At 56.8% G+C, this 15205-nt stretch overlaps 1 protein-coding gene across 4 annotated transcripts; it reads right to left on the reverse strand.

Moving 5' to 3' along the window:
• Window positions 1-942: 942 nt before the first annotated feature.
• LOC125920704 (uncharacterized) lies at window positions 943-7725 on the reverse strand. Of its 4 annotated transcripts, none has more exons than XM_049627823.1 (3): window positions 7528-7725; window positions 4830-5803; window positions 943-1191 (listed from the first exon to the last, which is right to left on the reverse strand). In XM_049627823.1, exons 1-3 carry the CDS (start codon window positions 7535-7537, stop codon window positions 1147-1149), a joined length of 1029 nt encoding a protein of 342 aa, XP_049483780.1. In that variant the 5' UTR covers window positions 7538-7725; the 3' UTR covers window positions 943-1146. The 4 variants fall into 4 exon arrangements, with proteins under 4 accessions (XP_049483780.1, XP_049483781.1, XP_049483779.1 ...); XM_049627824.1 differs by lacking the exon at window positions 943-1191 and adding an exon at window positions 3565-3933; XM_049627822.1 differs by lacking the exon at window positions 943-1191 and adding an exon at window positions 4172-4311.
• Between the last annotated feature and the right edge of the window lie 7480 nt (window positions 7726-15205).

Below are 15205 nucleotides of genomic sequence, written 5' to 3' on the forward strand. Positions count from 1 at the left end.
CCCTCCCTCCCTCCCTCCTTCCCTCCCTCCGTCTGTCCATCCACCCATCCATCCATCCATCCATCTGCCTGGCCACCCACCTGCCCATCCATCCATCCATCCATCCATCCATCATCCATCTGCCTGGCCACCCACCTGCCCATCCCTCCCTCCCTCCATCCGTCCATCCATCCATCTGTCCATATACCTCTCCATCCACCCATCTGTCTGAATACATTGCAGACAGTGTGTCCCATGACCCCTAAATACTTCAATATGTATTCCCCCCAAATAAGGACTTTCTATATAACCACATTGTACCAATCAAAACTAGGAAATTAATATTGATACAATACTATCATCTAATTCACAAATCCCCAAATTTCGTTGACTGTCTCAAAAATGTTCTTTACAGGGGCGCCTGGGTGGCGCAGTCGGTTAAGCGTCCGACTTCAGCCAGGTCACGATCTCGCGGTCCGTGAGTTTGAGCCCCGCGTCAGGCTCTGGGCTGATGGCTCGGAGCCTGGAGCCTGTTTCCGATTCTGTGTCTCCCTCTCTCTCTGCCCCTCCCCCATTCATGCTCTGTCTCTCTCTGTCCCAAAAATAAATAAAAAACGTTGAAAAAAAAAATTAAAAAAAAAAAATGTTCTTTACAGAAAAAACTACCACTGGGAGCAACAAGTGAATCCTCCTTCCCTCTTTCTGGCTCAGGAACCACCCCCTTCCCCCCAATTTTATTATCCTGACTGTTGAGTCTTCAGTCCTCTGTTCCTCAGTCTTCTCTTTTATAGTTTTTCCTTTTGGGGGGAAGTACAGTTATTTTGTAGAAAGTCCTCAATATGGGTTTGTCTTAATTCTCAGGATTTTTTTAGTGATGTATTTTTGGTGCAAATACCACAGGTGGGAGGGGTACTGGGTATAAAGCAGATCTTTCCCTTCTCCCTTCTTAATTTTTTGCTTCGGTATGCAGTCATGGATTCCCATTTAATCAGGGGATTCTACTTCATTATTGTCATTTATTTGCGTGTTCAAACGACCCCCAGTTTGGCCAATTCGAGTGCTCCGTGCCAGCTGTTGTGTCCCTTTGATGCATCCCGGTCATTGTTTGAGCCCCTCTCGCTTTCTGACACGAGAGTTTGGATACCAAGATCCAGGGGTTGGATGCGTTCATTGTTCCAGGACTGCCATTCCCTCCAGGCTTAGCAGACAGATCTGGGAAAGAGTGTGTGAGATCTGTGTGTCTTTTTTTTTCCTTCAAGTTTATTTTGTGGGGGACGGGGAGAGAGAGAATGAGCGGGGGAGGAGTAGAGAGAGGGGGACACAGGATCCAAAGCGGGATCTGTGCTGACAGCAGCGAGCCTGATGTGGGATTTGAACCCACAAACTGGGAGATCATAACTTGAGCCGAAGTCGGACACCTAACCAACTGAGCCACCCAGGCCTCCTCAGATCCATGTGTCTTACTGAGAAGCATAATTTCACATCAGTGCCTTCAACTACAATCTAACGCCCCAGGGTTTCTTCCAGCTTATCCATATTTGGGTCTAATTCCTCTGATGGTGAGGAGGTTAGTCCTCGTGGTCCTGAACATACGTGCACGTTTGCTCAGCCCCCACGTGTGTGATACCCCTTCCTGCCACGCTGGCTGCTGCCTCAGCCTCTGTCCCTTCACACTGGCGGAGCCGGCCAGGGTTCTCTTGCCCCCTAGTGCACCGGCCACGTTCCCCAGTCCCACAGAATGAGGATTCCTTTTACAGAGTTTTATGCCCGGAATCAAGACTTAAGGAAGTTTTTTTCTGAAGACTCTGCTACTTGGCTTAACGTTACATTTTTCCTCCTTCCTGTCTCCGAGAATTTGGGCATTCCCCCCCCCCCTTCCCCTCTGATCCCTATTCCATGCTGTTTCATTTAGGAGCATCTTCGGGTTTCAGGGCGCCATGAACTTTTCTCTTAGACCCTCTACTTTAAGAAAAAGCTGCGCCTTCGTTCCCCGGAAGGAAACAAAGGGGTGGGTCTTATAGTTCAAGTGCCCTGCTGTTGCCCTGGGGCTAGTCCCTCCCGGGCCCCAGCCCTGAGCAGCATCAGAAAGGCATACCAGCCTTTCTTCGGCAGCTCTGAGAGGGGGAGACGGTAGGTTCGAGAAGAGAAGCCATGAGCAGGCACAGAGCAGCACCGTCGTGCACTGACCTTAAAGTTCACAGACTGTCCCGCTCACTGCAGCCTGGGATGATGTCAAAACCAGGGGGCAGGGCGGGGGGACACGGCACCAAACACACTCTGGTGATCGACCAGGATATTCAGGTTGGGGACCACCTGGCAAGCAAAGGTCTCAGCCCCAGCCTCTCGTTAAGATCTGCCACGGTTCACACTCCACAGAGCCGGGCACGGAGGACTCGAGTGTGAGTGCTGGGTTCCTTCCTATGCCCGTCCCCGCTCACCCCCGGCCAAGTGAGAGGCGCGGGCCCCTGGGCTCAGGTGCACTGTGACTTCGTTGCCAGCACATCTCCTTTCTCGACACACGCCTGAAGCCACAGAGGGGTTGGACACCTGGCTTCCTTAGCAAACAACTGGTTTGGTACTTGACTGCCCCACCCCCAGCGCTGATTAGCCAAGTCACCCTCTTTATCCAGGTCACTGAACCTGAATCCAGTTTTCCAGGACTCTGTTTGCCAGAGGCATTTCACTGCCGCTGAGCCTGGCTGCTGATCACAAAAGCGTGGGCGGGGCGGGCGGTGTTATTAAGGCTTCTTGTTGACACCTCAGCAGAAAGGGAGCAGAAAGGGAGCGGGCGTTGTAGACGTTGACATTCGGAGGAGAGAGGATCCTTGCCCCGAGCTTACGCTTGGGTGGCCGTGTTCTTGGAAACATAGACTCTTAACCCTGGACAAGTTTTCCTCCCCCCCCCCCCCTCCCTCCCTCCCTCCCTCCTTCCCTTCCTTCCTCCCTCCCTCCCTCCCTCCCTCCCTCCCTTCCTTCCTTCTTTCCTTCCTCCCTTCCTTCCTTCCTTCCTCCCCTTCCTTCCTTCCTTCCTTCCTCCCCTTCCTTCCTTCCTTCCTTCCTTCCTTCCTTCCTTCCTTCCTCTCTCTCCTTCCTTCCTTCCTTCCTCCCTCCCTCCCTCCCTCCCTCCCTCCCTTCCTCCCTTCCCTCCCTTCCCTCCCTCCCTCCTCCCTCCCTGCCTCCCTCCCTTCCCTCCCTTCCTTCCTCCCTCCCTCCCTCCCTCCCTTCCTTTATTCTCAATTATCATGGGAATCAGGAGTTCAGAACGTCCCCATACGGGCCCTGCACTGGACGCTCTGTGTGAGACCTCCGGGCCCGTCTCCCGTGGCTGCTCTCTAACATCTGAGATCAGGCGGACAGCGGCACTGTTGTCTCTTACGTGAAGAGAGGCACCGGAGGGCAGTCTGTTCCACGGAACGGTACTAGTCACGGATGTGGGCCACACGGGCAAAGAAAGCGTACTACCTCATGAAAACCCAGGGTCAGGAATGGCTGGACCCAGGCGTTCACAGTGTTACCTCCCCTTGATGTTGGCTTTACTGCTGGGCCAAAAATGGCCCGAAATCTCCAAGCCTAAACAGTCTTGGCTCAAGGATCCCAGTAGAAGAGCTTTTTCTCCCAATAGTTTTCCTTTCCCAATCCCCAAGCATCATTCATAGATTCTTAGACGCCCTTCCCCCACCACCCCTACGTTTTAACAGCTGTGAGAGTTGATGGCATTGTACAATTGAAACTGGCAGCATATTTTCTCCTTTGGAGGTGTTTAAGATAATGGGGCATCTTGCAGTTCATGGTATCTCAGAACGTTCGCAATATGGCGGCCCGGCTCCCTGGCTGTGTCCACCCTTAACAGCAATCATGGCAGGCAGGGGAAGAGGATGTTCTGGCCCAGCCTGGTTGATCTCATCCCCGAACGTGGGGTTGGTAGTTTCCCAAAGGAAGGTCGAGATGCTCCTACTGGAAAAGGTGGGCTAGAGGCTGGGTGGTGACAGCCACCGGTGTCCCCACACGGGGGGCCCTCTGTGGAGCGTCCACAGAACACCCGGAGCCAGCTGTGAGTGATTTGGAGCCGTGTGGGGTGTGTGCCTTTGCGTTTTCTCAGGGAAACAGATAGTAGGCTCCCCGATCCAGAGAACCCCTCTCAGAACCCTGGGAGAAGGGACTGAATGTTCTGGAAAGGTGTTGACTAGAAGCCCAATAATGCAGTCGCTGCCCGATGGCTTTGAAGCCGCAGCAGGTGGGTCACAGAGACAATCTGGGGGCCACCTGCTAGATGCATCAGAGGTGGGGGACAAGCCCCAGGTGCCAGTGCTCAGTGGAGCCCCCAGACGACGTCTAGAATGAAGAGGGTTGTCTTTAGCCGCTGACCACTGCCCGGAAGGGGAGGCAAAGAGCCAGCATCCCAGCACCGGCCGGGCTCCCTGCTGAGGGGACAGGTTGGGGACAGTGTTCCTCACCCCAGCGGGACCCTCAAGGCCGCCCTCCTAATCGAAGGGAAGAAGCCACCGGATAAGAGGGAAAGGCCTGCAGGAACAGTCCCCTGGCTCAGGTAGCCACTCTGCTGAGCACAGGAGGGGAAGAACATTCTGGAGCCTCCTAGGGAGGCAGCTGCTGCGGGCCATGGGGACAAAGAGACTAACAAAGACTAAGTTGTCTCCCCGGTTAACGGAAAGTGCTAAACTCTACATTTAAAATGTCTGCCTCGGGGCGCCTGGGGGGCTCATTCGGTTGAGCGACTTGGGCTCAGGTCATGATCTCGTGGTTCAGGAGTTCGAGCCCCTCCTCGGGCTCTGTGATGCGCTAGGAAGAGACAAAAGCAAACCGGCTGCCGGACAGGAGATGCTCTTGCTTACCGGTTTCCACGCCGGGGTATGTTCAGTTAAAAGAGGAAATATAGTCGTGCGTGGTTCCTCCCAAAGCGTGAGTGGTGCTGCCCCAGGGAGCCGGGCGGGTTCGTCAAGCCTCCGTCCCTCTGTGACAGCCAAGCAGAACTCCGTCTCCCTGCGGGTGTCTTCCTTCCTCCTCACTGCCTGGCCCAGCCGTCCCACTGGGAGGACCAGGAGGGGCTGGGGGTGGGGGGAAGGTGGCCTGTGGGCAGAAAGGAGACCTCGGCGGTGGCAGCTGTCCCCTCCGGGGCTGTGGCCACGGGACCTCGTTTTTCTTCCTGTCCTCCCTGGGCAGCTGGGGGAAAGAGGCGACACACAGTGAAGGCCCTGCTCCTTGATGAAGGCCGACCAGCTCCCCAGGAGAGAACCTTCCCCGCCTCTGCCTCTCCTGTGCCTCCCAGGGATGAAGCCGGATGGGGAGGGACTTGCCTCGTGACGGCTGTCCCTGGGGAGGGCGCAGGGCCATGTGAGACCCCGTCCGCGCCTTCGGGGTGGTGACGCTTTAGTTGGGGGGAAGGAGAGGCAAGTGACGTGGGATGATGCCAACGGGGTGGAGGACAGGCGGCTCCCACATCCTGGCTCTGCGAGCTCAGAGAGGGGAGACAGGGGCCAGCTGGAGCTGGTCTTTCCAGGGTGGATGGGAAGGGGGGAGAGGGGAGCAGATCTGGGGGAGGGAGGGCACCGACGGACGCATCCCAAGGTGGGAGCTTGGAAACACCCTTTCACGGAAATGGCGGAAGATATGCTGTATTTCCCTCCAGCCGGACGCGGAGGGGCCTGCCTGGTCCAGCTGGTGAAGCGGATCCCAGCCTGTGTCTGGATGTTGTCACCTGTGGACGTCCCCGGGCCTGGGGGACAGCACGCGGGAGACGGCATGGGTCCGTCAGCCGGCTGTGCGGTCTGCGGACTCTTCCTTCTCGTCCGCGATGAGAAGCCAGAGCCTGAGAACAAGCATGCGGGAAATGTCTAGCCACCCGACAGAGTGACTGTATGACCGCTGGATCTGGCAGGAATACTTTCGGCGTGAAGGCTGAGGAGACGCCCGGGGCAGAGGTGGGGACTGCTGGCCGCCTTTCGGGGAGCAGTTAGACCAGGCCTCTCCCCACCCTGCCCTGCGCCGCTGCCGGCTCTCTCCCTGCCCCACTGCAAGGACGGGACCGGCTTGAATCTGGATGCGCCTGACCCAACGACTCTGGCACATCTGGAGGGGGGCTGGGGAAAGGGCTCAGTGGAGGAAATCAGGTGGATTCCGTGAAGGGGAGAACCGGGCCAGCTGGCTCTCCAGCCTTCACCCCTCTGTCAGCACCCAGCTCCTGCAGGGGGGAGGAGCCCTCCAGCCCAGGCGGACAGAGGCCACGCCCCCATCATCCCGCAGAGCCGCGTCCAGATGGATCGGCCCACCTGTGCACACAGGGTCTCCAAACATCGGTTACTAACTCATGTCTGGGAAGTAAGCGGGGAACCCACTAGACGCAAAGAATGCCCCTCACGGTGACACAAAGACACTACCCCAAGCCACCAACCAAGCCGGGGGTGGGGTGGGGGGGCTGAGGGGGGAAGAAAATGGAGACAAAGCATGGATCAGAAGAGAAATTTGTAAAATCTATAAGCATTTCAGAGAGAAAACAGGACATTTAAAAAAATTTTGGGGGGGCGCCTGAGTGGCTCAGTCGGTTAAGCGGCCGACTTGGGCTCAGGTCATGATCTCGCTGTCCGTGAGTTCGAGCCCCGTGTCGGGCTCTGGGCTGACAGCTCAGAGCCTGGAGCCTGTTTCCGATTCTGTGTCTCCCTCTCTCTGACCCTCCCCTGTTCATGCTCTGGTCTCTCTCTGCCTCAAAAGTAAATAAACGTTAAAAAAAAATTAAAAACATTTTTTTAATGTTTATTTTTGAGAGAGAGAGAGAGAGAGAGACAAAGTGTGAGTAGAGGAGGGGCAGAGAGAGAGGGAGACACAGAATCGGAAGCAGGCTCCAGGCTCCGAGCTGTCAGCACAGAGCCCGAGGCGGGGCCCGAACTCATGGACCGCGAGATCATGACCTGAGCCCAAGTCAGACACTTAACCGACTGAGCCACCCAGGTGCCCCCAAAACAGGACATTTTAAGTAGATGGAAAGCAGGACGGGAATGTGTGCGTGCACACACATTTAGAGGACAGAAGTTGAAAAATTTGTAAATGTGATGAGAGAAGACTCTTCAGGAAGGGAAAGTCAGAATCATTCCAGCATCCCTGTGACAGGAGGGCCGGGACGGAGAGGAAACGCCCCCAGGCTACAGGACAGGGCGGTCACGTGGAGGTGGCAGGTGCGCAGAGCATCCCTGGCCGGATAGCACAGCACTGGCGCCACGCCCTGGAACAGCAGGAGGGCGCTCAGAGGCCCTCCCGCAGCTCCCCGGGGCGGGACTTAAACCCACAGCATCAGGCTTCTAGACAACAAAGCAGAAGCCAGAAGCCAAACAGTGCCGGCAACATTCTGAGGCAAGTGCCCTAACGTTCTCCTTTAAGCCTCAGCGTCCCGCCCACGTTCCGGGCTCCCTTCCCCCTGCGCTGCTCTCTGCACCGCCCACTACCACGCGGGAGCCGAACCTTCTAGCTGCAGAGTGGAGCTGACTTCGAGATAAGTCCGTTCTGTAGTGAGCTGTCCATGGGCATTTTGCTTTCACTCACTGTGTTTCATTTCCAGGAGCTCAACTTCATTCCTTCCAAATCTGCCTTGCGTTGTTCAGCACGTGTCCCGAGTTCAGGTCTTAGCTTTACACCTGTCATCATTTGAAATGTGTTTACTTAAAGCCATTATCTGATCATCTTGTTGCCTGAGGGTCTCAGGAATCTCATCTCTCTGTTTATCAGGCCTGCCGGTCGACCGTCTCCTCGTGTGTCATAATTTTGGATTGTGAGCTCATGTTCGGCAGGGCCGTGCCTGTGGGAAGCGTATGTGCCTGGGCCGAGGACGTGTTTGTAAGAGATTCGTGTTTGTAAGGCTCGGGGTCGCCCTGTGATCACTCTTATGTGGATTTTAGGGCCGGGAAAGGGACAGACCCAACAAGACAAAATTCTCAAGGGGAATTGCTTTCCATCTGGGGCACAGGCTGAGACAGATATGCCTTAGGTGGGTGTGTTTCCTCAGGGGCCCTTCAAGGGGGTCAGGTGCGGCCATAGCTCCAGGCCTTACGTCCTGCCCCTGAGACGTTCGGCCCAAGCCCCCTCGTAGGGGACGGTGCTGGTCTTCATGTCTCTATTAGCCTCTGGAGAGTCTGGTCCTTTCCTTCCTGCTATGTTTAGCTAATCATTTAAAAGGAACCTCCCATTTCGTACAACCTTCCTAGCTGTGTGGTAGAAAGTTCCCATTCCAGTCCACACAAGCCAGGGGCGCGTCGCCTCATAACTGACCATCCTAGCGATGTATACGCAGTGAAGTTTGATTTCATTCTCGGCGATAGGACTCACGGGGTGGCTGTGGGCGTGGGCGAGGTTGTTACGAACGCCGTCTTCCGCCTTCGGAAATTAATACCTAAAACGTCAAACAGGAAAAGCGAACCAATGGCGGTGTGAGCCTGTGATGGGCGAGCGCTGCAAGAAAGGGCGGTGAGATTGGACCGTGGCCACCTGCGTGGGAGAGCTGGCTCGGGGTGGGCCGGCCGTGGGCCCAGAAGCTGTGGCCTTCTCTCTGGGGGGGGGTTCCCCAAAGTACCAGAGTCAAGGGGATCCGTTGTCACTTTTCAGGGCAACTGCCTTGACTTTCGCCATTAACACGAGCTGTTTTGTGCATCTCCCGGTGCGTGTGACGGGGCAGGTGCTGGGAGCTTCCCCGCTGTCGGGCGGGAGGAGGGGGGGTGCGGATCAGTGACGGCCGGCTGACGTGCACCTCAGTGGACCCCGAGGCCCACCGCATTGATTTAGAACCGGTCGTCTGACTTTGTGATGAATCCACGCCGACTTTCTCTCTCCACGCAGCTAAACCTCTGCGCTCGTGGTGGCTTCTCGGGAAGGCAGCATGACCAGGGAACTTTCCTCCTCGTCCCTTTAGCCCCGAGTGGGAACAACCGATGTTTACTCGATGCTGAGTAACTGGGCGGGACTTCCCAAATGAGCTCGTTCCTCGTGCTCCCCTTTCTCCACCCAGACTTCGGATTAGCCTCCCCAGGAAGCAAAGGCCTTTGCCTGGGACCGGGGATCAGACCCTACCCGGGCCTCCTCCAGGTGCCTGGGCGCGTGGGCAAACCTAGCTTGGGGGGCGGCAGAAGGCACGGGGACCTTTATCGTTCCGGTGGCCGCCGCAGGGAGAGAGCACAGCGCTCGGTCAAGGCTGTGGCCTGCCCCTGCCATTCCTGACCTGGTGCCCTTGGTCCAGTCTCGATGCCGGGACACTGAGCGGGTCTAAAGTTTCATGAACCGTGAAGCGCTGTTGCAGGCACATGGCTCAAAAGAATTGCAAACAAAGACTCAAAGGAATACAGGTGCACATGCTCTGGGTGCTGTTCCCGACGGCCCGGAGGGGAGACAGCCCCATGTGCCTCAGCGGGCGGACGGACGAACAAATGTGCTCCGTCCGGACGCTGGAGTATTATCAGCCGTGAAAGGGACGGAGTCCTGAGGACGGGCGACAGACACGGAAGGTCACACGTTACCTGATTCGATGTGCGCGAAGCGTCCAGAACAGGCAAATCCGTGAGACGAGGTTGGCGTTGGGCAGGTGCCCGGGGAGGCGGATGAGGAGACGCGGCTGAACGGGTCGAGGGTTTCGCTTTGGAGGGTGGGAATGTGCGAGCTGGACAGAAGCCGTGACTGGGGATGATGCTGGATCTTGTGTGCATATCACCTCAATAAATTTTTTAAAAACGGGGGGGGCGCCCGGGTGGCTCAGTCGGTTAAGCGCCCAGCTCTTGGTTTCGGCTCAGCTCGTGGTCTCGCCGTTCGTGGGTTCGAGCCCCGCCTGGGATTCTCTCTCTCCCTCCCTCTCCCCCCACCCCTCCCCCTGCTCTCCAAGCAAAGAAAAGCTCAACAGAAGCGAGGGCCGCGCCAGCCGGAACCCGAAGCAGTGCCAGCAAATGGCCGGCGTGTCACCGTTTGCTTCCGTCCCACCAACGAGGCGGTGGGTGAGTTGGCTCGCCAGGAACCGAGCCCGGGTGCTCCCGTTCTCCACACTGACTTCTCTCTTGTTTTGTGATTTGCCCAGTTGCTTTTCTAGGTGCGTCACCGTCACGGAAGCCAGCTAGGCCCGCTACGCGGCGCAAAGAAGCCAGACTAAAGCGTTCACTCTTTCATCCGCCTCCCCTGTCCTTGGGTAGATGGTCCTCGCGCAGGACCGCGTTCCTGCCGAGCACCGGGGATCACCTCCTGTCCTCTCGGTTAGAGAGGGCAGTGTCGCCGAGTTCACTGACTTCCCTGCGCCTCTGGTCACCTTCTGAGGGACGTCGGGTGGTGAAGACAGCCGGCTTCGGGAAGAGGGAAGGGAGGAGGCTCAGAGGTCCCCGGCCCGGGGAGCCAGCCTTCGGGTGGCTGCTGGGTGACAGTCCTGGGGGGCCAGCGCGCTGGGGTGTCTCAGGGCCCGGCTGCTGGGAGTCACCTTGATGCTGGTGGGAAATGGTGCTGTGGGGACACAGGGAGCCACCTGGGGTCACCCCAGAGTGAGTTCTGGACCCTTTTGGGGGGCCGGCTGGGCAGTGGCTTAGAACAGCATCCCTTCCTGTGGCCCCAGCATGCGAATGAGGTGCTAATGAGGAGTGAGCCTCCTGGCCTTTTCTGGATTCTTCCCAGCAGATCCACGAGCTCTCGGGACCCGGCTTCTCTGGACTGGAGAGAGGGGCTCACACCGGGGTGGTGTTCAGGTCCCCCGTCCCCACCCTGCGCTCCTGCCGTTTCCACGCTCCCTGCGAGGCTTCCTCCCCAGGCCAACTCCACCATGGGAGCTTTATCTTCGTGGGAAAGGGGCGGCTCAGGCAGCGGGCCCCCAAACCACACCTTTTGGGGCAGTGCTTCTAAAACGGCAAAACAAAAACACTCCCCAAAAGGCCGAGGAGGTTGGCACAGAGCTTTTGGGGGCGTGCTTCCTGGTGACTATTAGCTGCGGCCGTCACGACCACCACGCCCTGGCCGTGGCGATGTTGAGGACGGAGAGGTGGGGCTGGCATATTCAGGGGGAGTCTTTCAGGTTATTTCGCTCAAATCTGACCCTTCCAGAAGGCTTCTGTGAGCTCTGACCGGCCTGGGGACCTGTGTGGCTGATGCTCGTCACCAACACCTGTCAAGGGCTTGGCCTCCTTCCTGGTTGTGGGGAAAAGAGCAGCTCAGCCCCCCCCCCCGAGACTCCGTGTTTGCCAGGGCTCTCCAGAGAAACACAGCAAGAGGATGCGGGTATATAAATATTACGAGGTTTGTTGGAAGGAATCAGCTCACACAATTACGGAGGCTGCCGGGTCCCAAAGCTGCACAGGGGCCGGAAGATTGCGGACCCGAGGAGGACCCAATGTTGTGGTCCAGATCCGAAGGACAGCTGCTGGCAACATGCCCTCTACTTCAGGGGAAGTCAGCCTTTGGCTCTATTTACTCCTTCAACTGATTGGACACGGCCCACCCCCATTATGGAGGGCAATCTGCTTGACTTTGAATTAATTCAAATGTTAATCTCATCCTAAAGCACCATCACAGTAACATCCAGAATAACGTTTGGCCAAATGTCTGGGCACTTTGGCCCAGCTAGCCTGACACATGAAATTAGAGGTCATATTCCCCTTCCCTTTCTAAGCAGCCTTGTGTGCCCAGGGCAGCACAGGATTGCTAAATCGCTCAACCCAGGCTCCTACTGGGTGCCCCTTCCACTGGATGAATGTCATTGTCCTCGCTTGGCATCCAGGTAAGCTCAGGGGACAGAAGGGACTGGTTCCCCCAGGGGTACCCGTGGTGCCGGGCCACACTTCCTATCTGCAGAGAAGCATCTGGAGGGAGGGGTTAGCACAGATAACCACACAGCTGCTGGGCTCGCGAGGCACCAGAACCGCTTCTACCTAACTGGGCGCATTTTTCCCTCGTTTATCAAAGCTGGTGTGGCCTGTTGGGACCTGCCACAGGAAACTGTCACCTAGACCTACCCAAGCAAGGCCTTCCTGGGGCGGGCCGGCCCCGACCTTCAAGTGGCCTCCCTGCTATCCTCATGGGGCCTCTCTGCACTGTCAGCCCAGGGGAAGGGCTCCCTGGGGTCCCCCCTCCCCTTGGAAGGAAGCTTCTGGGGGCCTGCCAGAGTCAGGGCATCGGAGCCAGGGGCCAACTTGCCTTGACCTTGTTCATTAAAACAGAAGCCAATGCCACCATTCCCAGGGGCCGAGGAGGCGGTGACCATTCTGTCTGTCCCCACCGAGGACCCTGACTGTGCTTCAGGAACCAGGCGCAGCAGTGGGAGCCCGGACCTGGGCTTCTCACCCACAGAGAGGAGTGCGGTCAAAGGCATGAGGTGTTGGTTTTGGGGAGACCCGGGGCTGACCCCTGTGTAGCCCACAGTGCCCAGCATGTGAAAAATGTGGGCGGGATTGTGGGGTCCCCCCGTCCTTACAAAGGGCAGGTCCATCCCTAAGCATTGCTGGCTTGTTAAGGCTGCTTGCAGGCTTAGCAAATAAAAACACAGGATAAGAAAGAACAAGGTGCCCGGTTACATTTGAATTTCAGAGAAACAATGAATCATTTTTTTAGTGTAAGTATGTTCCAAACATTGCATAAGACAGTATTCAAAAGTTATCAATAATACAGCTTATGAATTTGTATTAAAACTTAAAATTCTCAGGGTGCCTGGGCAGCTCGGTTGGGTAAGCATCTGACTCTTGATTTCAGCTCAGGTCGTGTTTTCACGGTTTTGGGAATCGAGCCCCACGTCAGGCTCTGCACTGACAGTGTGGAGTCTGCTCGGGACTCTCTTTCCCTCTCTCTGCCCCTTTCCCCTGCTCTCTCTCTCTCTCTCTCTTTCAAAATAAATAAACATTTTTAAAAAACCCTTAAAATTCTCATTTTTACTAACATTTTATTCGAAATTTGTATCATGAAAATTATTCATGGTTTTAAGCATTGCATGGGACTTATAAAAATTTACAAGTAACTTATGAATATTTCTAATCTATACTTATACTTTATTAGGTATGAATGCATATGCTAAAAAGTTTTTTTATCTGAAATTCACATTTAACTTGGTACCTTGTATTTTAGCTGGCAACCTTATTTATGGAATGTCTTCCTAGTAAAGCTTGGTAATTTGGAAAGTAGAAAACTTTGTTTCCAAACGCTCCACAATTTGGATTTCTCCCAAGTGGGTTTATTCGGCAGGCTTAGCCGCAATCCACACATACCATGACTCTATTGGCGAAGAGGTCACGTTACCTGTGTTACAAAGAATACATTCATTGCTATTGGCACAAGTGGACAGAGAACGAGGAGATCAGGATTCTCTTCGAAATGTTGGGTCCCTTAGTCGCTTGCTTCTGTCTTTGGTCTCCAGAGGGGAGGCCTTTGGGGGCGCCGTCAGGGTGATGGGGTCCAAGGAGACACGGCCCCAGGGCGCCGAGGCTGGCGCCCCGCGGTGAGCGCTGGGACAGGGACACCGGGGCCGCGCCCGGCCACGTGGCCGATGGGCTGAGAGAGGCCGGGAGGGGGTCAGGAGGGGGCGGACCGCATGACGGGGGCGGCGGGATTCCACGGATTCTGGGTGCGGACAGTGAAGGACAACCCGGGTCCACAGGGAGCACTCAGCTCCCGTCGGCCACTGGTCGAGGGCATCTCCTTCCTGCGCTGTGGGAACTGGGGCCTCCTCCTTCCTGTTAGCACGAATCAGCTCGTGAGGTTAACTCAGGACGCAGCCTGGCGGTCCCTCCAAGAGGCGCGAGGGCTCCCGTGTTCCTCCGTCTTGCCCCCTCTGGGCCAGCCAGCAGACCCTGAGGGAACCGGACTCTCACCCCGAGGCCTGAAGCCCCCGCAGGCCCTTCATCGGCCTCTTTGGCCCACAACGTCCTCCCCCTCCAGCCCGTCTCCGGCCCCACCGCTGGTCACCGTCCCAGACCCTCCATCCCAGCCCCTGGGGGTCCGGCAGCCTGGCTCGTACATCGTACATCCGTCCCCTCTGCCCGGTGCGTCCGGCCCGCAGCCCTGCCCCCCTTCCTCCCCGAGGGGCAGGGCCACTCTCTCCAGGAAGCCTCCCCTCCCCACGCCTTGGACCCTCTGGGAGGATGTGCCTGGTCACCTGATGGCACTTTCCCGCGGGTCCGCATTGAAGGGAGCAGCGAGGGCGTCTCCCCAGGCGTCTGTCCCCCAAAGCACCAAAGAATCCCCCAGATGGGGGCCCCTCCCAGTGGGAGGCAAGTCTTTCTCTTTCTGGCATGTGCCAGGCGGACGGATTGTTACATGGCGGGGGCTTGGGGCGGGGGGCAGGGACGGAAAGGAGCGTGTGGTGACCCGGGGCAGGTGCTGGGGCAGGAGCTAGAGCAAGGGACTTTGATGCACTTTGCTTTGAGGAGGCGTTTGGATAATGAACTTTCACATTCATTGAGAAGTGGGAGGGAAGGATGGTGTGTGTGTGTGTGTGTGTGTGTGCATGTGTGGAACCCTGACCCTCCAGCACTCTAAGCACAAACCGGATTTATCTGGGATCGACTTTCCGTCCCGCGTGGTGTCCCGTCTACACTGGACGTGGAGTGCAGGCGGGACTCTCCACCCCTGTACGTGCCTGGTGCCGGGGGGACTCGGAGATGGCCGCACGGCTCCCGGCCGCGGGCGCACACACACCTTCTCCGGCTGTTGCAACAACAAACTAGCCTCAGTGCCGCTGCGGGGGCTTTGCGCGTGTAATTAAGGTCCCAGATCAGTGGACCCTAAAGTGGGGCGTTGACTCAGGCACGCCTGACGCGATCACGTGAGCCCTCGGGGTCCCGGTCTAGAGGTCGGAAGAAGCGAAGTCAGAGGTTTGAAGTGGGGAAGGGGAGGGCCTGGGCGGCTCAGTCGGCTGGGCCCCCCCATCTTGGTTTCGGCTCGAGTACGTGATCTCACGGTTCGTGAGTTCGAGCCTGGAGTCGGGCTCCAAGCTGATATTATGGAGCCTGCCTGGGATTTTCTCTCCCTTTCTCTCTCTGCTCCTCCTCTGCTCAATCTCTCTCTCTCTCTCTCTCTCTCTCAAAATAAATAAATAAAAACTTAAAAAAAAATAATTTGGGTCCCTGGGTGGCTCAGTCGGCTAAGTGTCCGACTCTTGATTTCGGCCCAGGTCATGATCTCACGGTTCGTGGGTTCGAGCCCCGTGTCGGGCTCTGTGGCGACAGCTGGGAGCCTGGAGCCTGCTTCTTGTTCTGTGTCTCCCTCTCTCTGCCCCTCCCCC

The sequence above is a fragment of the Panthera uncia genome, chromosome C2, assembly GCF_023721935.1.
Source record: "Panthera uncia isolate 11264 chromosome C2, Puncia_PCG_1.0, whole genome shotgun sequence".
Classification (NCBI taxonomy): Eukaryota; Metazoa; Chordata; class Mammalia; order Carnivora; family Felidae; genus Panthera; species Panthera uncia.